General features: G+C 41.3%; 2 protein-coding genes across 3 annotated transcripts in view; one reads left to right on the top strand and one right to left on the bottom strand.

The window, feature by feature from the left end:
* The window catches only part of colec12 (collectin sub-family member 12), a 55915-nt gene extending 46924 nt beyond the window's left edge, over positions 1-8991 (top strand). For both annotated transcript variants that reach the window (XM_010885456.4, XM_010885455.4), the window contains 7 exons: positions 5354-5440; positions 5648-6691; positions 6779-7270; positions 7506-7642; positions 7744-7853; positions 8013-8158; positions 8273-8991. In XM_010885456.4, the coding sequence (XP_010883758.1) occupies positions 5354-5440; positions 5648-6691; positions 6779-7270; positions 7506-7642; positions 7744-7853; positions 8013-8158; positions 8273-8292 (2036 nt within the window). In that variant the 3' untranslated portion in view covers positions 8293-8991. The remainder of the gene's footprint in view (positions 1-5353; positions 5441-5647; positions 6692-6778; positions 7271-7505; positions 7643-7743; positions 7854-8012; positions 8159-8272) is intronic.
* Positions 8992-10429: 1438 nt separating this feature from the next.
* On the bottom strand, positions 10430-24222 carry hacd1 (3-hydroxyacyl-CoA dehydratase 1). The gene is made up of 7 exons (XM_010885458.4): positions 24053-24222; positions 19523-19640; positions 16983-17001; positions 15980-16068; positions 15577-15698; positions 11789-11967; positions 10430-11327 (listed from the first exon to the last, which is right to left on the bottom strand). The coding sequence occupies exons 1-7, from the start codon at positions 24169-24171 to the stop codon at positions 11245-11247; spliced, it is 729 nt and encodes a 242-aa protein (XP_010883760.1). The 5' UTR covers positions 24172-24222; the 3' UTR covers positions 10430-11244.
* Positions 24223-24864: the final 642 nt, after the last annotated feature.

Here is a 24864-nt window from a genome sequence, read left to right as displayed (position 1 = left end):
GCACAATTACAGACGGCACACATGCAAGTCATTAAAAGCTTGCATGAACTTCAGGGTTTCTATTTTCTGAAGGCGTTTTTTTCCCCCATTGTTTGTTGACAATGAGGAAAGTGCACTCATCCTCGTTGGTTTAAAGAATGAGTCACTGTTGTTTCTCTATCTCTTGTCTCTCATTTCCAAGACCTTCATTGTCAGTTCGTCAACATCAATGTGGCTATTGCAACGATTAACTTGCAATGTTTTTTTAGTATTTATTTGTCCTTTCTTACGACCGCGGCATTGAAACTTGTACATTTCCTCAGCCCTCGCTGTCAGTTGCTGTGGTACATTTAAAAACTCTTCAATTAAACAAGGACACATTATACAATGGAAAGAGTGGCAACCATGAGTACATATACTGTGTCCAGACTGTATAAACCAACTCATAACAATAGGACCTAGTTATTTATGTCCTCTTAAACTCTTAGTTTGAGAGATTTGGTGGTTCATCTTTTTCATCTTATGTTTCAATAATATTTTTGATGATTCATCTAGGTTCTAATACCATGGTGTTTTCGTGGCTATTGGACATTGGCCTTCTGTGAGGAGAAATCCTTAAAAATGTTGTACCCAACAGAAATAATCAAGGAAAGTCACAAAATCTCAGGATCACTCTTGTCTTTAAGGTGCACAACATCAAATCATTGAAGCAAGTGAATCAATGCTTTTTGTCAGTCACCACAGCCCTAAAGGCACACCCACCAGTACATAAAGGATGCGACAGCTAGCCCCGACAGGTTACATTTCAAATTATCATCGTCTGGTGTTTTTTTGCAGCTTGCTGTTAGCTATCTTTTACGGAAGAGGATTAGTGCCAAGCAATTATAAAAAATAAAAATAAATATCTCGACATTAAAGTCATTATAATGTGAGATTAAACTAGTTAAATTTCGAGAAAAAAAGTCGAAATACAATCTTGAGAATAAACTCATTAAATATCGAGAATAAAGTCGTTGTGTTTCTAGAAAAAAATCGTTATATTTCAAGAAAAAAGCCGAAATACAATCTTGAGAATAACGCATTCGATCAGTGTGCATTGCATAGCGTACTGATAGAGGACATGGCAGAGCTGGATCAATTAGTCAAGCTATATTATAGACTTTATTTCAGTAACAAAGAAATACTATTAACTTGAGCTAATTATGACAGAATTATAATTAGCATACGAACTTTAAAGAGAATTTGCAGAAAAAAATCAGTCCAATTCGCGCGATGTATTCGCTTTTGTCCAACATGAATTGACAACCAGTGGACAAATGCAAGGTTATCGCTGGCTTCACCTACGCGCGATTCATTGAGGTTTCGTGGTTTCCCAGGATACCATAAAACGGATTATTAAACTTTATTCTCGATATTTAATGAGTTTATTCTCAAGATCGAATTTCGAATTATTGCTTGGCACTAATCCTCTTCCGGAATCTTTGCAATGGGAAGTAATAGTGAAGAAATATCTTTGTATTTTCATGAAGGGTGCTACTGGCTGATACTTATACTTGTTTTTCTATTTACAAAATGTACCTAGCCTATATGGAGTGTGTCTGGTCCCTGATGAATGTTCATCTTTGAAAAGGAAGGTGTTAACAAATTAGCCCACATAATTGTTTAAAGCACTTGTTGGAGCAGTAGGTCAACTGAAAAAGCATGCACAAAACAAGGCAATGCAAATGTTAGCTATTTGTTCTTAATAAAAAAATGTCCAGGCCTTCTAGAAGGTACAATACCTCATTTACCTCTTCTATAACAGTCCCATCCAAAGCAAGTCTAATTCTGATTGGTTGATTCTACTGTCGTCCCAAAATGCTGCTGTAATCAATTTATCAAATCAATCTAATCAATGTCTTACTCAGAGACCACCAAAGAAAAATTCAGATTGGAAATTATTTTCTCTTTGGTATTAACAGTTCTCTTTCCAGCACAAACTGAAGAAATTTAATAGGAAGACCATTAAAATGAAAAGTTAATAAAAAAGTTAAATCTAAATAAATAAGTGGAGAGACTTAACAAATCCAAATGAATCCAAACTGGTGTTTGGCATGGTACAGTTAAGCAATTAGCATTCTATCATGTTCTGTGACACAAATGCTGAGCGGGCCCAGCTGACCTCGATTATGGATCAAGATGGCAAGAGAAAACGATCTAAGTGACTTTGAAAGAGGGTTCATTATTGGGGCATGGATGGCCAGAGCTTCTGTCGCAAAGAATGCTCAACTGGCTATAGTTTCAATGGGAACAGTGAATAAAGTTAGATCTGTATTCAGATCTATAGGAAACACATCAGTAAATACGTTTCCGGAATTGTGGTTGAATGCGCTGTGGTGGGACATTTTGGTAGAATGGTTTGAGTCCACTTGTCTCCTTTGTGGGTGAGGTCACTGCAAATCATTACAAGCTATTCTGAATGATCACCTTTATCCTATGGTGAAACATTTCTATCTTGTTGGGGTGGTCTCTTCCAGGATGACAATGATCCATCCACAGGGCATGAGTGTTTACTGAATGGTTTGAGGAGTATGAAAATAATGTGAATCATATGCTAAGGCCTTTGCAGTCAACATATCTCAACCCAACTGGACACCTATGCCAGATTTTGGACTGACGTGTTACAGTGCTCTCCATCATCATTAAAACACCAAATGGGGGAATATCTTTTGGAAGAAAGGTGTTCCATCACTCCAGTAAACTTTTCAGAGACTTGGAGAATCTATTCCCAGGTGCATTGAAGCTGTGCTGGCTGCACGTGATGGCCCAACACCTTCCTAAGACACTTTATGCATCTATGTACAGTGCTGCTTGAAAGTATTGGTAATTATCTTTTTATAAAATATTAAAATAAACTTTTGTAATAAAGACATTCCACATAAAGGACACTAACAAAAACCTATGATATATTTTCATTGTTTATCAAAAGTCAGATTTCATGTGTGCAAAAATGGGAACTCCTTCATTCAATAGCTTGTGGCACCTCCATCAGCAGTGATAACCTGGAACAAAGTCTACATTAGCCACTAATCTAAACTATTTTATGACATCTTTTTGAGGGATTTTTGCCCAGTCTTCCTTACAGAAGTGCTTCCTAAACCTCTCCTGGGGCCCCCCCAGCCATCTCACAGTTTAGTTTTTGCCCTGAACTAGCTCACCTGATTCAACAGGGTTTGTTAATTAGTTAATAAGTTGATTCAGGTGTGCTTGCTCTGGGATACATCTAATAGATGGAATGGCTGGGGGGGGCCCCAGGAGAGGCTAGGGAACCACTTCCTTACAGAACTCAACCAATTGAGTGAGGTTTGAGTGGTGTCTGGAATGTTCTGCTTTCAGGTCCTGCCACAGCATATTGATTGGATTAAGGTCAGGACTTTCACTTGGCCATTCCAAAACACAATCTTCTTTCTCCTGAGCCATTCTTTGGTAGATTTGGGTACTTGTCTTATTGGAACACCCATTTTTGGCCCACCTTTAGTGATTACCTGATGTTCTGTTCAAGAATCTCTTGGTATACGTCAGAATTCATGGTTTCCTTGATGATGTACAGTCTACCAGCCCCATATCTTGACATTCCCACACCATGCTTGACTGTTGGGAAAGTTATTTCGGTGGTAGGCAGTGTTGGTTTTTTGCAGGTGTTTTGATTGCAACCAAACATTTTAATTTTGAACTCATCTGTCCAGAAAATGGAAAACTACTTCATGTTTGTCCAGGCTGGCAAAGTTAACACGGGCAGTTTGGTTCTTTTTTGACAGCAGAGGCTTCTTCCTAGCAAACCTAACACAAATTCCATTTTGATTCAATGTTGTTCTTATTGTTGAACAGGGAACTGTAACCTTAGATGCAGCAAGGTAGGTCTGCCAATCTCCAGATGCTATGTTTGGGTTGGCATTTACCTGATTTATAATTTTTCTTCTGGAAATTTTGGAAGGTGGTCCACTTCTACGCCGTGTGGCTGTCATGTTAAATGCTCTCCATTTGTAAATTATTTGCATCACAGTGGACTGAAAGAGCTGAAATCCATTTAAGATGGTTGTATATTCTTCACCAGACTGATGTGCTCTGAGATCTCCTTTCCTCTCTGCGTGATGTGCTTTGTATTCACTTGTATGGGTAACACCAAACAGACCAGGTTTCTTGTCTTTATTTATCAAAGACACACCCAAACCCTTTCCTAAAGATCCCCACTATGATTAGCTCAGTTGTTACACAATTATTTACCCACCTGTTTGTACTTACGTACCTAATTTACCAATGCAACTTGTGCTTCACTTACTTTTGCATCTTCATTAAGAAAAAAATATATATATATTTTTTTACTACATGCATGATTTCGTCTAAACCAATATATGGAATTGGTAACTATAAACCTGTTATGCAAGACAAAAAAGACTGGTTCTGTTTTCATGGTGAACACAAAAAAGCTAATTGCACAAGGGTTTCGCATACGTTCAATTAGCACTGTAAATATATTTTTATCAATCCTTAGGCATGAATGAAGGATCATTTTCATCACTGGTGGGAATCCCTGTGGTCTCCATTTAGATTGTTTGAGATGCCTCCCTAGCTTGTGGTGGTGGGATGATTCTATGGAATCCCAGACACATTCCAGAGGAAATGAATGGTCCTGTCTTGTCGCTTGTGAGGGCGTTAATACCCAGCCTGACACAGCGTCTGTCTCCTCGGGGTGCCCTTTGATGAGGCCCTGTTTACTGGGGGCACAACCCCCCTTCCTGTCCTCCAAGGGTTTCTCTGTCCCACTGCCCTCGTTTCCTGCCTGTTCACCCACTTCACTCATCTTCCAATGGATCTATGGCCCCATACCTGGTTCTAACAAGTGTCCTTAGTCCTAATATTGTTCACAATCTGATGGAGTATAAACATTTTTGACTCCTTTGAACAATAAAAAGATGAACTGTGGTCTGGCTATAATTGGATCTAATAAGTGTAAACAGACTTGGTCAAGATAAGATCAGGAGGAAGGATGTATGTTTGAAGGCATGTATGAACAGGGCTACGGTTTCTTGGACACAACTAATCATTAAGATATTATTAGGGTCAACAGCATGACATTTTCCTAATCCTAGAGCTTGTGGTTGCTGATGCTACAGTTATTACATACCCACCAGATTTAAAACCATTATGTATGACATCTTATAGACTGTGTCTGAGTGAGTTCTCATACGCATTCTTAATAAAACCCTTTTGAGTGTGTTGTCTGTGGTTGCAGGCTATTCATCCCGTATTTCTCAGACTGTTTATATATAATGGAGCCTATCACTATGCCAGAGAACTAACTGAGCTTCTTTGTGTTTTGTTCTGTTTGTCGCAGTGGTCCAAAAGGTTGACAATGTGTCTGAAGGTATCGAAAGCTATGGGGGGAAGATCAATGCTGTGGAAACGGACTTGAAAAAGCTAGGTGAGTTTCACCCTTATTACATTTTCACAGCTTTATAGAGCACCTATGTTTGCCAGTAGACCATACAGTTTCCTTTCAATTATATGTCTATGCATTATATTAAATATGACAAAAATATATATATAAAATGTTCAGCGTTTGAGAGAAGTGCAAATCCATCTAACTCTCGATGACAAAGTCTGAGTAAATTTAATTCCATGTCCCCAGATGACCAGACTGGCGAGAAGTCGGAGAACACCACCACGGAGATCCAGGCCTTTAAGAACAACATCCGGGCTCTGCAGAGACAGCTGTCCGAGGTGGCTGAGAGGAGCAGCAGTAACCGGGCGGCCCTGGGTCGTCTGCAAGATGCTGATCAGGACATGCAAGGTAGCCAAGCCTCCATCCAGGTTCTGCTGGATGCCAACACAGCCACGCTGAGGTACATCAATGGTACCCTGCAGGCCTACGGCGGCACCTTGGACGGTCTTCAGGGGGACACAGCTCGGCTGCAGACGGAGCTCCAGGAGCAGGTCCGGAAGCAGAGCCAAGCATTGCTCAGCATCAGCAATCTCAACCTCACCCAGGCTCAACAGAGGGGACTGATCTCAGCTTTGCAGAGGTCTGTGGACGACACCAGCCAGGCCATCCAGAAAATTCGCAATGACTTCCAGAGCCTGGAACAGACGGCGAGGCAAACAAAGTCAGACACCGACTGGTTGCGGGAGAAGGTACAAAACCTCCAGGCGTTGGCCTCCAACGCATCCGCCATTGCCAAGTCTAACAACGATAGCCTGGAGGACATGGGATCTCAGCTGGCGACGCTGTCCGGACAGCTCCAAAACACATCCAGCCTCACGGAGAGCCACGACCAGACACTCAGGGAGATTATGGACCAACAGAGGGACCACGACAACCTTACCTCCTCGAAGTTTGATCGACTGGAGATACGACTGGATGAGTCAGAGGGGAACATCGACCGCGTGACAGGCAACATCAGCTTTACCACCCAACTCCTGGGCACAATTAACCTGGAACTCAATGAGCTGCGTACCTGCACTGAGGTGGTGGGGCGCCATTCTGATTATCTGACTGACCTGAACACCACGGTTTCAAATGTGAGGTCAGACGCCACCACGCTGAGGTCACAGCAGGATGACCTGGCAGCCCGTCTGGACAAGGAGGTCACCAGCCTCTCTATAGTAATGGAGGAGATGAAGCTGGTAGACAGCAAGCACTCACAGCTTATCACCAACTTCACCATCCTAAAGGGTATGGGCACATACACAAGCATACCTGCACTAGTAGCTTTTTATTCAGTTCAGTCTAAACAGATGTTTTTCTTGTTAATTCTTTCAGGTCCACCTGGCCCCCGAGGCCCCAGGGGAGATAAAGGACCCCAGGGAGTGGCTGGTCAGCCCGGCCAGAAGGGCGAGAAAGGGGAAAAGGGTGGGCCTGGGGTGCAGGGTCTCCGTGGAGAGAAGGGGTCTCCAGGACCACCGGGAGTTCCAGGGTTCAAAGGTCCACCAGGCTCACGGGGCAGCCCAGGGTCAAAGGGCTCCAGAGGATCAGGGGGCAGGGCTGGACCCCCGGGACCGAAAGGTGAGCCAGGCGCTGCTGGACTTCCTGGGAGAGACGGACAGCCCGGTCCTCATGGGCCACAGGGTCTGCCTGGAGAGCCAGGATTGATTGGGCCGACTGGGGCACAGGGACCTAGGGGACCGGTCGGGCCTGTGGGGCCCCCAGGGCCACCTGGACTGCCAGGACTCCCTACCCGACCACAAGCAACAGAGCCTTTGGTCCCTTTCTCTCTTCACAGTGACTCCCCTGTTCCAACTGTGTGGGTCCGAGGTAAGGCTCACTGAAATCTTAAAAACCATGTTTTTGTATCACTCTGACAATTTTAGTATAACAATATAACTAGCCCATATAGCTCTGTTAGTGAAAATGGTTCTCGCAATGCCAAGGTATTTGTGGGTCCAATTCCTATGGAAGGCCTGTATGAAAATGTATGCAAGGTATTGTAATTCACCTTGGAAAAGACCATCTGCTAAATGACTGTAAATGCAATGTGAATCCACTACAGGTTGTGCTCAAGAGTGGGTTGGTTTTAAAGGAACATGCTACTACTTCTCTAAAGAGACTCAGAACTTTGATGACTCAAAGAAATACTGCAATGCCCAGAATGCTTCAATGGTGATCATCGAGACTATGGATGAACAGGTAAGTCCTCATATAAACCTTTTGTGAATGCAAAGCACACCTCTTTGAACAGTCACAAAATGAGTGACATTACTGGCAATGTGTTTCCTTGTTTTCCTCAGAAATGGCTGCAGAAGCAGACCTCTGGAAAGGGCTTCTTCTGGATAGGTCTGACAGACAAGGAGGAGGAAAATGTCTGGCGCTGGTTAGACGGAACAGAACCTGCTTTTACGTGAGTATAGTAGCAAGACCAATCGATATGAGACCTACCATTGGCATCCATATGTGACTGTACAGAAAGTGTCTCAATTTAGGATTAATCTCTTACTGAATGTCTGGCGCTGGTACCAATGATTTCAGTGTTTGAGCGCCCTCTGTTGTGTAACTGTAGGAAATGGAAGCCGGGCCAGCCAGACAACTGGACTCACGGTCACGAGAGCGGAGAAGACTGCGCAGGCTTCATCCACATGGGAATGTGGAATGATTTCTTCTGTGAAGATCGCATCAGCTACATCTGCGAGACACCCATGGAGATATGTGAGTATCCATGCATCTATGGTTTTCTGTTTTTCAAGTTATCAATCCCCATAGTTTTTTCATACTTATGCATACTTTTTTAGTAAAGTGTAATTCATAAATAATTTTCTGCAGCAAAAACACCAGGATTATAGCACCTGCTGGGAGAGAAGGGGGAAAAAAATGCTTGATTCAGAGGCGGTGTGGTGAGCAACATTAGGCTCCACCCACAAGTGTCAAGAGCGCTACGACACGCTATTCATAGACATGCTGTATGGAGAGAGAAATGGGACAAACTGCACAGGCCTGAATCAGGACTATGGCTGCATTCACTGATCTTTTCTCCATTGGTGGACAGATTCAGCTCTCTTCCAAAGTAAATCCAGCCCACAACTTCAAGCCTTTACATTCCAGAAACATGACAATCAAGAGTTGAAAAGATCTATAGTTTTTGTATTTTTTTATGACCAAATTAATTGACTCATATAGAATTGTCTCATTTAACTGTTTTTAATGCTTTTCTTTATTTTATTTTTACAACTTAAGTCCATTAATATCTGATTATCTGAATGTATATTTTTATAATGCTTTTTTTGTCTGATGCAGATCTTTATGCAGTTTTTTTTTGTAGATCATTATTTTAGCAGTGCCAATGGGGTTCCACAGTGCCTTTCTACAGTTGAAAGTTTACTTCCTTTATAATTATTTGAGGTGCAAAATGATGCGCAAAAAAAGCTAAGAAATGGCGCTGATATGCTATCACCAGTCCTTTCTCAAACCTCAAGAACAGTCTAAATATATAGAAATATGTTATTGTACACATGAATCTGAATAAATGAAGTATTTACACATAAGTCAGAAAGTTGGCTTGGTTGTATGAAAAGACACTAAATGTACATGTATTTCTGTTTGTGTGTTTCCATTTCTTTTTTTTCCTTATGACTGTATCGTTTATTTGTATTTTTGGTTGCAAATCTGCGGTCACGTGCCAGGTAGATTGTGGTCACGTGCCAGGTAGATTGCGGTCACGTGCCAGGTAGATTGTGGTCACGTGCCAGGTAGATTGCAAACAAACACTGTCATCGACTGTATAAATGTGTCTGTAATGTAGTCAACCTGAATGCTATGCATATTTTACCCAGAGTATTTTAACAGACACCAGGCTCGTACTCTTGCAAGTATATTTGTGGCTGAAAGAATTGTAGCAGTCCAGTGATTTTTGACATTGAGTTTTATTGTTTCTTTCTTTCTTGTCCAGCCCTGATTCATACCATGACGTCAATTTCATTTAGTACACTGTAGCACAGGGCTGGGTATTCCAGTGTGTACTATTCGATGTATGCTTCTCAAGTCGTCACATTTTTCCCCAAACACATTCTATTTCACATTCTATTTTCTGTATCCAATCTCAACCCCAAATCCCAGTCACTTCTTCAGCTGCACAGAAGATTGAACCGATCTGAAATTAGCACCTTTTAATAGAGGGAAGCTAAACCTAACAACACACTACCATTAGGACAATAGATCAACAAACGCAGATTTTTAAACATAATGGACAAAACATTGACTACTAACTGAAGACTGTGAGTGCTCCAAAATAATGTATCTCATAATTGTTTCCTGTGTCTACAAGCGCTTCACTTTAAAAGATTCAACCTTGTTTAAGATGCACACATACACATTTGACTGGGCTCTTGGTAAACATTGAAGTGATGTGGAGAGAACATTAGAGAAGAGCCCAAGCTAAAGCAAAAAAAAAAGGGCGGAACAAATTAGAGCAGTCTCAGCTTCACTCGGGGCTGGATTCAATACATCTCTCTGAAATTCAGCTTTATGCAGTGCTTGAAATAATCTTGTGCATTTTCAGTGATACAGATTGAATAAAGTCCCTGACAGTTAATCCAAGTGTTTGGCTGCTTAAAATGTAGACTCAGCAAAAATACTCAGCATATACCAAGAGGAGTTGCACACAGTGTCTGTGAATGTCCACAGATTCGCTTCACGCCGTCACAGCATGGCAGCAACTGCACCAAAAAAGCTAAGTTGCGCATCGCATTTAAATGCACTTGGCTGTTGCGGAAGTTGACCCACTTTACGGTTTATTTTCTGCACGTATGTCATTTTGCTGAGTCTACCTTCAACAACAAGGTTATACTGCCAACCAAGTGAATACATCAAGTCAGTCTGTAAATGATCCGATCAGTGCAGAACAAAAATAACCAAGTCATGGTACTGTTTCACATTGCACTGTTTACAAATAAGTTATAATACACATACGCAGAGGAAACAACATATTGCCAAAATGTCGGTTTATTTTTGAGGTAAAATACTACGGCGAATTTCTCCTTTTCAACGTATTTCTAGTGATTGCTGCCACATGCTATTTAGCAATAAAATCACAGTGGTGGAAAACGCTTAAAAAAGAAACTGCCAATTTAAAAAAAAAAAACAGCTCAGGGAACAGGAGTATGATCTCACCTCCTATTTCCCTTGGTTTCAACCTTCCCCGGGTCCACTGGACTCCCACCATGCTGCACTGAGAGCGGGTACAGTGTGTGACTCATCATTGAACGCTCTATTCATTCTATTGTATTTCTTTGCAGTTGTTCGAATCAGATCGGGTGAAAGGCAGGTGGATAAATATCATTAAAAAATCGAACCATATCTAGCTATTTGCAATGACAGTGGAGACAGAGCAGAACCCAGAAGAAAAAACACACAACATGTTCCGGTTATGTGACCATGGCAATTATTCCACTAGAGAGTGTTCTGATTCCTTTTTCCACAACGATGACTATTCTGCTGACTACTCCTGTTCTGTATTGATTTCTCTGTTTGGATTGGTGACTTAGGTTCAGTGGTAATTCCGAGAACGGTTATCCCTGTCGGTTAATGGTTTCGCCTGCAGGTCTGCATTTAATCCAGTTGGGGTGAATGAGAAGTTTTGTCCTGTTTTCTTTGATTATTACATGGTTATTCCCGTGACGCTAAGTTGTGTGACTGTCCCGGTCCCTTGCGCTATAGCGCAGTACCAAAGATGAATGGATGTGGGGGGTGCTGACTTGCCATCCCAAAACGAAAGCCAGGTGGAGGACCGTGAGGCAGTTTTATTCGTCCTTCTCCACTATGATCTCCCCAAGGAGCACCTTTCTCCTCTGACGGAGCATGTGGAAGTAGAGCTGAGGGAACACTAGGCCAGAAAGCGACAGAGACAAAGGGAGGTAACAGACAGAGAGAACAGAGTGAGAAAACACAATGAGAGAAAAGGAGGTAGGGAGAAAGAGATGGGAAGACAGCAAGAGAGAGAGAGATAGAGAGACAGAAAGAATGAGAAGTGAGAGAACGTTTTTACCGAACAATCTAAAAATCTGACCATGATATTAACTGTTTGTCTTATTGGTAGTTATCACGCTTAGTCCATCCCCAGTAGCTGATACTAATACTGATACTAATAAGGAAATTGAGCTTCAGCTTTCAGGTGAAAAATACAGCATACTAATTAAGAGAAACAATCCAAAACAACCTGAAATTACACAAAAGAAAACTCTAAGAACTCCTGAACATTTCTTCATGTCAAAATAATCAAGACCCATGAGAAACTAACTTCCCATCGGATGGAAATACAAACATGCCATGTACATAGCTTCTTACGTGGGATATATGAGAGCATGACGATGATGAGGAAGTAGTAGTAGTCGAAGGAGACATTATACTTGTTGGGCAGCCTCATGGACAACATTCCGGTTTTGCGGACGTATGGCAGAGCAGCATAAATGGTCATGAGTTCTCCGACCACTCCAAGAGGATACATGATGATAAACATGTTGTATCTGACAGGGAGAGTACAGTCATCATTAACACTCTTCAACACGCACACCATTTGAAAGAAGAAAAATGTCACTCTCAGGTTGAATACATGCACTGCAAAATGAAGCAGATAAAAAAGGATGCCATCTTGAAATAAAGTCTTGCTTAGCCTGTGAACTTGGCCACTAAATGGCTGATTAGCATTCTAAGAGCTGTCATTTTTAATGTCTTAACACACCAACACCAGAATAACATGCTGCTGCAGCCATCACAATCAACTTTTCCTCCCCTAATTCAATGCAACATAAACAGTGAACAAAAAGGGACCTATTTCCAGCATCAACAAGAGATTATTTAGGGCCCTAGAGAATAGGGGGTATTTTGGCATGCACTCTAGAGCCGGCCTGAAAGCCCTCAAACAATTAGCGCTTTAATAATGTTTTAACATTGGAGGATATTTTCACAGCATCAGCATGTACATGGAAGGTTTCAGACACCGATTAAGGATGCAGTCACAGGCTAAAAAGACATCCTGGGGCTAGCTTTGGATTCGGACAAATTGAGAATCGTTTTTAGGCTTGATTTGTTTCTGCAAAATCGTCTTGTTGATAAGTCCAGGACAAGGTCTCCAACAGAGTTTGGGATACAGCAACACATTTTTAATCTCGGCTAACCAACCCAGAATGTAAGGGCTAATACACCACTAAATACGCCCATTGTATTTATGCAGAGGGGAAAAATGGAAGGGGATTAAAACGAGTTAGTCATACTTGTGGTGACGGCGGGGCATAAGAATTCCGTATTTACTCAAGAACGTGGCAGCGTCTTGGTGGATGAGAGTAATGTTGGCCTAGCATTCCATGCCCAAAACAGATGGCTCTTTAAAAACAGAAGCAGCTGAACATGAGCCCCTCTCCCCTCCCTCTAAGGGGTCTAGCTGCTACCCACCCTACTTAAAGGAACCCCTGAAAACATTCGGTCGGGGGGTGGGCAGGCGGCGGGGGTTGGTGGGTGGGGGGGTGTCGGAGTGAGAGAGGGGGGAAACAAGTGCCTCACTGATCAATGACAGGAGACCTGTCGTGCATGCACGCAAACCCACAGTCAAAGTCACCGGGGGATACTTCAGCCTCGTCGTCACTTGCTGCTGCCCCCACAGTCATGCAATCATTTGGAGCCGGCCTCTAATCGGATTTGTAGACATTCCTATTATGTGAGAAAGCAGCGGGCGCTTGGCCATAGGACACCAGTGCCCCGGGTCAGTCAGAATTCTCTGTGTAGTAAGCCGTTTTGACCACAGTGCTCACATTTCACCTGCGGGACTTTTGATAGGAGAGCCGACAGCGACACCGCATCCGTGCTCCTGATAGGCCAAACGTGATGTCACCCATTTGCTGACAGAGGTAAATGGGTAAAACATATTTCTTTTTACAGAAACGTAGAATTGATGTGTAGTGATTCAGAGATGGGATTTTTAGACTCTAGATTTTATTTTATTCACAGTACCGCCACACTGGGAGATAACACAGGGTCACTACCTGCTAACCGTCACATGGCCCATCTGGGACAGCAGTATGTACAGTAGGACATTGTGAGGTATGGACCGGAGTCCAAATACTCCTTGAGCGTTTACTGTGGACCGTCAACAGGTTCACAGGTTTTAGGATGATTCAGTCCACTACAGGCAATATTCAATAACTATTAAAAATCATTGTGTTTATCCTCAGGGGCCGGTTTGTAAAAGGTTTACCACCGTGTTCATGAAAATGGATGGCGAGAGTTGCGTAGCCATGGCTAGCTATATAAAGCAGGCAAAGAGAGATTTTAAGCGACTTGGTGTGTGACATGATCCGTTGTACCAAACTCACTGGTTCCAGTACCTCAGACTAATCCTGCCTCTCATCATTACAGCCTGATGGTGGTGGGGTTGTGGTGAGGGGCATGTTTCCCTGGCACATTAGGTCCCCTGATACCAACCAAGCCATATATAAACTACCCTTTATCCCATGGATACTTCCAAAAGGAAAATGTGTTATTTCATAAAGCATGTATTGTCCTGGAGTCTTTCCAGGAACATGAAAGTGAGTTCAGTTTACAGTACTGGCCAGACCTAAAACAGCATATAGAGCTGAGGAATGGGCTATTCACAGCTTGGAATAAACTGACAGAATGATGTCAAATTTGCAGCGATTCTGCCAACAAGTCAGCACGGATCAAAGGTTTTCTATGAGCATCCTATGGCACTAAGCCTGATACTTAGCCTGAGAGTCTGATTCTGAGGGCATTAGGAAACATATTTTAAGATTTTGATGAACACCTCATTGGCAGATAGTTCTAGAGGTCTATAGCCCACTACTTATTTAAATAAAAATCAAATAAGCCCTGTGACATCAAGCAGTTGGCCAAAAGCACAGTACCAATTCACCCAAACAGACTGAAAATACCACACAATTCTTTACACAAAACTCTTATTATTATCATAGATTTCATTCTTTAAAGAGTGATAGGGTCCAACAAGGCTATTACTAAAGCACAGATGAAATTATTTCAAATTGTACACGCACTGCAGAGTATTAGACTAAAAACCAGCAGTGCTACATTCTATACATGCTGAATCAAAGGCATGAAGGGATGTCAAAAGGGTTCCAACATCCTTATGTCATGCACATCTGGAAAGACAACAACTCTGAGCTGAATATGAGGACAAACCGTACTAGCAAAAAAATATTATACTATGAGATATTGAGACATGTTTGTGTTAACCTAATGTAGAAGTCTGCATAAAAAAACAAATAAAGCGGGTACAACTACATCTCCCATATCGGGGTTTTGATGAGAAAGAAATGGAGGTGGGTGTTCTCACCTACACCTTTCCACCAATCCAGTAATTGTGGAGGATGAATTAAGGAGTTTGATGTTTTTAACGTCAAAAATCGGAAATTGCGTCACAGGCGTCTTTCCATTTCCCCTGAAAACCAGAGCTCCTGCTTGCCAGAAACAGCGTTTAGTTGATCACGGGCCACAGAGCATGACTGAAATCCATCCATTACATCCAACAGCCTCCTAGCGCACAGCAAAACAACAGTTTCAAGAGTGACACGGGTACTCCAGTATTCCGTGCAAAATAGCCACCGGCCCAGACCTACTGAGCTAACTGATCAGAAGAGTGACTGACTAAATTCAACACACCTGCTCTTTCAGATTGGTTAGATAAAACAAACATGAAATCCCACAGTCTACTCCAACACCGGGGTTACTTACCCGACTGATAAACCAGAACCAGTACTAAGTGTTAGCCGTTAGGTCAGCCAACATCTGCAAAGAAGGCTAACAAGGTGCTAATCATTTAAAACAACACGCTCATGCTAATCACATGCTGTCTGGCTTCACACATGGCTTCTACTTTATACACTGTGACATCACAAGACAGACGTACAACCCATTTATCCATAGCGGCGGGAAGCATGCCTGGGGGGAGGGGACAATCCAACCAGACCAACAGCACCGCAACAGCATCCCAAGCCCAGCTCTGGTCCAAGGCATTTATGTTCTACTCGCTGATACTGAGAACGCTACACGGGCGAACGCCCTGGACCAGAGCTACCCAAACCCAGGCCTCCTGTCCCCATCTTCACCTGGCCCATTTGATGAAGTATGGCAGGTGGTTGAGCAGATTGAATGTATAGAAGGAATATCTGGTAATCTCTGTCACGGTCCACACGACCAGGAAGAGGATGACACTTTCTTCATTCTGGATCTATCCAGAAAAAAAGTCAAGTGAAATGGACAGAACGAGCGTGAAGATTTTGGACAATTAAGGGGCAGTTCCACAGTTAGCCTCCAGCATGAGGATTTCCCTAGATACAGATCTTGGACCAGTTTCTCCTCAACCAATCAAAAAATAAACAATTAGTGGGGAGAAATGCTAAACTGACCCCAGGATCAGGGTCAAGGGGATATTCACTCAAATTAACTCCAAGTCCTCTTTCTCTAAATGGGTTACAGGGCACCTTGTTGGTTATAAATGTGAAATAGTACCTGTTTGATGCTGTTGGTAATGAACCACACCATGAAGATTCGTGAACACACTTGGACACCAGTCACAATGACAGACGTTCTCACAATTCCTGTAGGACGGGAAATTGAGATGTCAACATCATGGTCATACAGTGGGTATAGAAAGTCATCACGTTCAAAATGTTCACCTTTTGTTTCCTTAAAGCCTGAAATGCAATCACATAAAATCTCACTTTTCAGCTTCATTTATACAAAGCAACCCACAATATCCTAGTGAAAATAATTAATACTTGGTGGCACCAACTTTTGCTTGAATTACAGCCATCAGTGTCTTTGAATATGTCTCTCCTAACTCTGAATACCTACACTGTGCAATATTTGCCGATTCATTCTTGGAGATTTTTTCTAGTTTAGTCAAATTGCATAGTGAATGCTTATGGACTGCACTCAAGTCATTCCACACATTTTCAATACGATTTTTATCAGTGCTCTGACTAGGTTACTCAAGGACATTTAGTTTCTTATCCTACAGCAACTATACAGTGATGTTGATGTTGCCTGTTAGAGAAGTGTTTTTATTCTAGCCACCCTACCATAGACAACAGATTTGTGGAGCGCTATAGTCTCTCGGTAGCCATCTCAGATCAGCCTCCTCCTTGCTAGATCATCCAGTTTGGAAAGACCGCCTGATCTATGCAAGGTCTGGGAGGAGCCACACACCTTCCATGTCTTTATAATGGTCTTCACTGTGCTCCAAAGGATAGACAAATCTTATTATCTTCCCCTTATGAAGTACCTTTAATTGCATTACTAAGCAGTGGAGTCTAAGAACAACTAGGGGGATGTTCACTTATTATTTAAAATTATTTAAAATGAAAGCAGCAAATCAGTTTGAGTTAATGTGTTTTCTTTTCAGGGTTTATGGCAACTAAAGGTGAAAGGGATGGTGACTTTCCATACCCACTGATATTGTTATATTCACATTATATTCTTATTAAAGATATTAAAGATGTATTCTACATACCGATGGCACAATGCACCACCTGGAAAAAAAGATAGTAAAAAAAACAAGAATCAATGAATCGCCTCTCCTCACTTTAAGGTAGTAACCAAGGATTTCAGCGAAATCAGTTGAGTAAAGGAGTCATTCAGGTTGCGGAGGTGTCTAAGCTGTACCAGCTCTAGCCTTTTGGTGGCCCTAAGCAAAATTAGATTTGGGGCCCATTCTCCCCTGTCGGTTGAGGGCTCCCTAGCGGTCGGAGTCCCCCTAGCTTTTGGGGGCCCCCTAGTGGTCAGGGGCCCTAAGCAACTGCTTATGTCGCTTATGCCTGGAGCCGGCCCTGTGTCCAAGGCATTCTTTTGTAGGACCTAGCTGACCATCAGAGTACAGGTTCAAGCCTTGATATTGCCTGTAGCTGGGTGGATGAATAGCTGGGATGCTCTATGGGAGATGAACATTTTCAGGGCACTGTCAGCAGGGATTTCCTGGTCTCATTATGCTCTAGCAACTCCCTCAGACAGCTCAGGCCACTGCAAAGCTAACTCAGGTTATCACATGAGTAAGTGTATATGTTTATTTGTGTGAGACTTCCTGGTTGGGTGAGTAGTGTGAAAAAAGCTAAATTACTTTCCACCGGTGCCTAGGAAGGCTTGCTACAATCTTCAACTGTCCCAAATCCGTTGAAAGTTCTTCAGAGAAGAAGGCATTGAAGATACAATGAAATTGTGAAAGGGAGATAAAGGGGTAAAACATAAAATCATTAAAGTAGTTATGTATTCCAATTTCATTTGGGACGTTGATACCTAACTAACATACAGTGGGGGAAAACAAGTATTTGATACACTGCCGATTTTGCAGGTTTTCCCACTTACAAAGCATGTTGAAGTCTGTAATTAGTATCATAGGTACTCTTCAACTTTGAGTGATGGAATCTAAAACAAAAATCCAGAAAATCACATTGTATGATTTTTAAGTAATTAATTTGCATTTTATTGCATGACATAAGTATTTGATACATCAGAAAAGCAGAACTTAATATTTGGTACAGAAACCTTTCTTTGCAATTACAGAGATCATACGTTTCCTGTAGTTCTTGACCAGGTTTGCACACACTGCAGCAGGGATTTTGCATTCTCCAGATCCTTCAGGTTTCGGGGCTGTCGCTGGGCAATACAGACTTTAAGTTCCCTCCAAAGATTTTCTATTGGGTTCAGGTCTGGAGACTGGCTAGGCCACTCTAGGACCTTGAGACCTTGAGATGCTTCTTACGGAGCCACTCCTTAGTTGCCCAGGCTGTGTGTTTGAGGTCGTTGTCATGCTGGAAGACCCAGCCACGACCCATCTTCAATGCACTTACTGAGAAGATGGGTAGGAGGTTGTTGGCCAAGATCTCGCGATACATGGACCCATCCATCCTCCCATCAATACGGTGCAGTCGTCCTGTCCCCTTTGCAGAAAAGCATCCCCAAAGAATGATGTTTCAACCTCCATGCTTCACAGTTGGGATGGTGTTCATGGGGTTGTACTCATCCTTCTTCTTCCTCCAAACATGGCGAGTGGAGTTTAGACATGACCTTCTCCCATTCCTCCTCTGGGTCATCCAGATGGTCATTGGCAAACTTCAGACGGGCCTGGACATGCGCTGGCTTGAGCAAGGGGGACCTTGCATGCGCTGCAGGATTTTAATCCATGACAGCGTAGTGTTACTAATGGTTTTCTTTGAGACTGTGGTCCCAGCTCTCTTCAGGTCATTGACCAGGTCCTGTCGTGTAGTTCTGGGCTGATCCCTCACCTTCCTCATGATCAATGATGCCCCACGAGGTGAGATCTTGCATGGAGCCCCAGATCGAGGGAAATTGACCGTCATCTTGAACTTCTTCTATTTTCTAATAATTGCGCCAACAGTTGTTGCCTTCTCACCAAGCTGCTTGCCTATTGTCCTGTAGCCCATCCCAGGACTACAATTTTATCCCTGACGTCCTTACACAGTTCTTTGGTCTTGGCCATTGTGGGGAGGTTTCAGTCTGTTTGATTGAGTGTGTGGACAGGTGTCTTTTATACAGGTAATGAGTTCAAACGGGTGCAGTTAATACAGGTAATGAGTGGAAAACAGGAGGGCTTCTTAAAGAAAAACGAATATGTCTGTGAGAGCCGGAATTCTTACTGATTCGTAGGTGATCAAATACTTATGTCATGCAATAAAATGCAAAATAATAATAAAAAAATCATACAATGTGATTTTCTGAAATTTTGTTTTAGATTCCGTCTCTCACAGTTGAAGTGTACCTATGATAAAAATGTACAGACCTCTACATGCTTTGTAAGTAGGAAAACCTGCAAATTCAGCAGTGTATCAAATACTTGTTCTCCCCACTGTATATCACTCCTCACTTCTCCACTTCATAGCTAATGTGTGGTAAGCATTCTGCCAGAATTTGGTGAAAAAAGTTAAGCATTCAAAACTTTTCAATAGTTTCTACTTTGGATATTATGTTTTCACAGAATACAAATATCTTTTTAAGTCAATATGGCTCCTAATGAACTATGAAGACAGACAAACTCACCTCAAGTAATGCAATCGTCTGGAAAAACTTGAGTGTCCTTGCTATACTTTTGTACAGCCCCTTGTGTGTGCCTCTCTGGATGTAGAAGCGTATCATTGCCATAGCCAAAACCAGCCACCTGGGAAAGTACACCCATCAACATCTGAACAAATGTATTTTTGCAATAGAGAAGTTTGCATGAGATATATTACTTAATATATACCATTTACATTCAAGGCTTTTGGCAGGAGCTTATAGGCAGAGCGACTTATAACTAAGTGCATGCATTTCCATGCTTATTTTTTACTGGACCCCTGTGGAATCCGAACCCACAACCCTGACATTGCAAACACCATTCTCTACCAACTGAGGTTCACAGGACCAGTTCGGTGTAACAATGTATATAGTTGTGGCTAAAAGTATTGACACCCTTGCACTTAATCCAAATAATTCACAATTTCTTCTAGAAAGCTGTTAAAATAAAATAATCTTTTAGCATCCACATAAAGCGCATTTGGAATATATACATTCTTTTAATTATTTTTAATCAAAAATAATCAATGTACACCCCATTCCATAACGACAAAGTGAAAAAATTTTTTTTTTGAAATATTTGCCAATTTATTGTCAATAAAGTAACTAACATATCTATAGACCCTTAATTAAGTACTTTGTTGAAGCCCCTTTGGCAGTGATCCCAGCTTAAAATCTTTTTGGGGATGTCTCTAGGTGATGAGCAGTACCCTGTTTTCGACAAACGCAGCTCTTGGCATTAAAGCTTAAGTTTGACTTTGGTCTTGTCGGACACAATTTTGTGCCGTCTCGCAAACTCCAGGTGGCATGTCATCTGCCTTTTAATTAAGAGTTACTCTAGCCACTCTACCATAAAGGCCTGATTGGTGGAGTGCTGCAGAGATTGTTGTCCTGGTAGGTTGTCCCATATTGGCAAAGAAAGTCTGAATAGAAGAAAGGACATCTTGTTTTTTGTGACACTGACTTTACCGCAAGGTGCTTGGAGAAAAGAAAAACTGATATTTGTCTGTATGTCAGACACATTGCAGCAATGTATGAACAATCTCAAGGCTTCAAGTCTATTGTGAGAGACCTTGGTGTTCCTATTTCCACAGGAAGTACAGTTATCAAGAGGTTTAATGGGGGCCCATCCCACTGTAGCCAACCTCCACGGACATGGCCACATGAGAAAACTTGATGGAAGATTGCAGCAAAGTATTGTTCGAATGGTACAGAAAGCACCTTGATCAACTTCCACAAAGATTCAAGCTGACCTTCAGAAAAAAAGGTACAACAGTTTAAACTCACATCATATGTCACAGACACAAAAAAAACAGGGTTGTATTGTAGGAGACCCAGGAGGACCCCATTGCTGAGAGACATAAGAAAGCCTGACTGCAATCTGTCAAAGCACACCTGAACATGCCACAATCCTACAGAGATCATCTCCTGTTTTACAAATGAGACAAAAATCTCTAATCTCTCATTCCGTGTTTACAGAAAACAATTGAGCCTTCAAAATATAGAACTCCTTCCTCAGAGTCAAACATGGAGGAGGTTCAGTTATACCAAGGGATTTTGAAGTGCAATGTCGAACCAAGTGTCAGTCAGCAAGGTGGGTCTCTGTTAAAGTTCATAGGTGACAGTGATCCAAACACACATTAGAAAGCAACCAGGAGTGGTTGAAGCCACAATGCTGAACTGTTATGAAGTGGCCAGTACTCCACTTCTAGGTACTATTGAACATTTGTGTTGAGACCTAAAAACATCATTAGGGAGGCATCCACAAATCTGGAACTACTAGGGCAGTTTGCACAAAAATACTGGGACAAAGTGTAGAGAGGTGCAAGAGGCTCATCCATGGCTATAGCAAATCCTTGATTGTAGTTATTTTGGCCAAAAGCTGTGCTACTTAATATAGTCTAGGGTGTCAATTTTGTCAATGCCAATTCTGTTCATTATCTGATTTTAATGTATATACAGTATACTAGGTTGTGAATAAACGAATAAACAAAGGTTATATAATATTAACAGTGAAATAAAAATCGTGGAGACAATTGTTACTTATTTGAAGAATTGCAAGGGTGCCAATACATTTGGCCATGACTGTAGATCAGGGGTGTCCAATCTATTCCACGGAGGGCCGTGTGTCTGCAGGTTTTCGCACTCTCCTTGTACTTGATTGACTAATTAGGTTACTAATTGGTTAGTTTCTACCCTCATCTGGTTGAGTAAGTGTGAACTGGGAACCAATTTATAGGAAAAACCAAAAACCTGCAAACACACAGCCTGCTGTGGTTTGGACACCCCTGCTGTAGATAGATGGTTCAGTCCCTATGTTTCCAGAATTATTGTCTGTGATGACGTCTGTGAAGGGGTTATGTATTTACATTTAATTGTCAGCATTCACATGTTCTATAGGCCAAATAATTATTACAGAATATAGACCTCAAAATAGGGCTGTCGCATTTCCATCAGTTAGGATGTCTAACACATGGGTGCTGAAGAACTATGTGGGAAGTTACAGGCACAAATAATTTACTGAAACGTATTTCATTCTTAATTTCAGTATGTTAATTTCAGTAATCAGTATGATTAAACCTAGTTTAGTTTTGTACCAATTTCGCAACATTATTATTTAATAGTTGCTTATTTGTCGCATTAACTCTGATCGAAAAAACACTTAAGCCTGTGTAAAATATTTTTGTCATTTCCATTGATATTTCCTAATTAGAAAATGTGAGTTAAAATGTATGCAGAAAAATATATATTTGGCTTACACTATAATAGTGGCATACAATTTACAATATAAACAATTAAATTGTTAATCACAATTATTTGTGCAACAATTAATCATCAACTAAAATGTCATAATTGTGACAGCCCTACCTACAAAAGAAAACAGGGTGAAATTATGTAGAAAACATAAATGTAGAAAAAAGGGTGAAATTATGTTCAAAACATTACTTGCAATTAGGCTGTGGGCTAAACATAATGTGTGTCATAGGATACTAATTTGGATAAACATTTGCAAAGAGGAAAAACAAAGTCACAACTTTCCTCAAATGGTCAAAAATTTTGATAACGCACTTACATTTTGATATCACTGATTTAGATACATTTGAGTCCTTTGATACAGTATGCATGGGTGAACAGTCTCGTTGAAGTGAGTGAATCAGTCACTCCACCGATAATGTTCAATATTGACCAGGGTTACTGCTCCATACACTATTGCTACTGTCTGTTGTAAAGGAATGTGCTCCTGTTAAATCAGGTTGACCAGGTATAGCTGTTGTAGTGACCACTGAAGCCTAGTGGTTACTGTTTTGTTCACTGTTTCACCTCAAGTGCTAGATCAATCAGGTGCTCAACTTATGTAGAAATAATTTGTCTATATTGCCAATGGTTGCATAACTCTAATTGAATTTCAGCAAAAACACAATCTATTTTAAAAAGAAACAGTGCTTTACCAGTCCCATTAATTAACTGAGAGTATGTTGTTAATGAGCAGTATATTACACATTTCTCTCTTGACAATGATTGATTAGGGTTTATTTGAAGTTATTTAGTTTAACTGGGTTAGGTTTTCAATTACAAACAGTTACTATTCAATAACAAAAATGTATAATGTATCTGTATATGTAGATATATATATTACATATGAAATATGTATATGTTTAAAATGTCAATGTATAGTTTCAACTAGATCAATATGGGGTCAGTATATTAATAATTCTTTGAATATATCTGAACTAAAAGCTTGCTTTCTGCCTACATTATGGGGGCAATTTGGTAGCCAACAACCCCAATTGGAAATCTAATAACCAAAATATCAATTTAGTTTGGAGCAGACAAATAATGAAAGGGCCTTCAATAAGTGCAAGTGATCTCCATAAAAGTGTAATTTTGGCACCTTCAAAAACTCATATTAAAAGTTACATTTTGGTTAAACCAAGACCAATAAAAAATAAGTAAGACATGTCAGCCTAATAAATCGTCGAACTTATTACAGTAAATAAGAAGTAATAAAAAAATAGGTTAACATGAGTAAAATAATTGTTAATTGCACCCGGGCGCTTGGTAACACACAAACTTCCAGTTATTAAAATCTGCCAATTTAGCATTTCAATCCCACAGACCCGAGCTCCAGTGTCAGCGCGCCGGCTATACTTATCACTGCAACTATCAAAGTAGTGGTGGGCATGACGCTGACACCGTGTAATCGACCGTATTTGGAAAGGCTGGACTTGCTCCGGGGGCCGCACTTCCACCACATTATTCTAACAAAAATTTGGAAAATTATGAAAGAATGATTGTCACCGCTTGGCCACCCTTTCCATCAAGCCCCTTCATTTTATTTGTAGCGCTCTTGAAATTGTCCGGGTGCTGTCTCTCACTAAATTCGGCAAAAGAATGGGCACTGTCAGAGTCGCCACAGACCTATAAACAGCAACACATGCTTGCTCACTCCGGTGCATAGCGAAATTTTCAGGGAGTGGCAACTTTATAATCAGCGATAGGGCTAAATAATCCACATACCCGGCCGTCATGGCGATGTTGTAAAATGTTAGCCATGCGACAGCAATGGCACTTTTTGTTCTTTTCTTGTTGTTGTTTTCCTTCTCCTCAACCGAGCCGTCCTCCTCCGTGGACGCCATGGTACCGTGGACAGAGTAGGAAAATCAGAAACGGTGCGCGAGCGCAGCTGACAGCTGGGACTGGGAGCAGTAGGGTCATCCATCCCTCTCGCGGGACTATTGCTGCAACAAGTGTGTGGTGGCAAGTCTCTAAGAAAAGTCCCACCGTCGATGAGTCATTAAAACATTTGCCCGGGGGATTTCACTACCAGTAGGCCTTGATAATAGCAATTCAATGCAACAGTAGTCTATATCAGTGCATATAACCTGTTTGATAAATGTGTTACATAATAATTGCTGAATATTTTTTTACAGTGTTTACACTATGTTGATAATCAGAAGTTTGATATTAATCCTCCGTGCCATATCATTAGCCTGCTCTAAAATCTCTAAATACCCAACCTTTAGCGGTCGCAGAAAAATGTGCTGTAACAGGTGTTGTGTAATAACATATATATTATTATTATATATATTTTTTATATATAACATGTAGCAAATGTTAATGTGGATTGTGCAATGTCTTGGGCAATAACGATACCTGTTTAAAGTAGTGAATACTGTTGACTAATTATCATGCCTAGTCATGTAATCAAGCGAACTAATCAGAATAATCTTTCTAGAACGTTCTGATGTTATACTTCGAGTAAGGTGTTTGTGAAGAAAACAAGTTAAAAGATGGTAACTACTCCTAAATCTCTGGTCAGAAGGCGCACA

Source organism: Esox lucius, chromosome 21, assembly GCF_011004845.1.
Source record: "Esox lucius isolate fEsoLuc1 chromosome 21, fEsoLuc1.pri, whole genome shotgun sequence".
NCBI lineage: Eukaryota > Metazoa > Chordata > Actinopteri > Esociformes > Esocidae > Esox > Esox lucius.
This window is presented reverse-complemented; position numbering and strand designations above follow the sequence as displayed.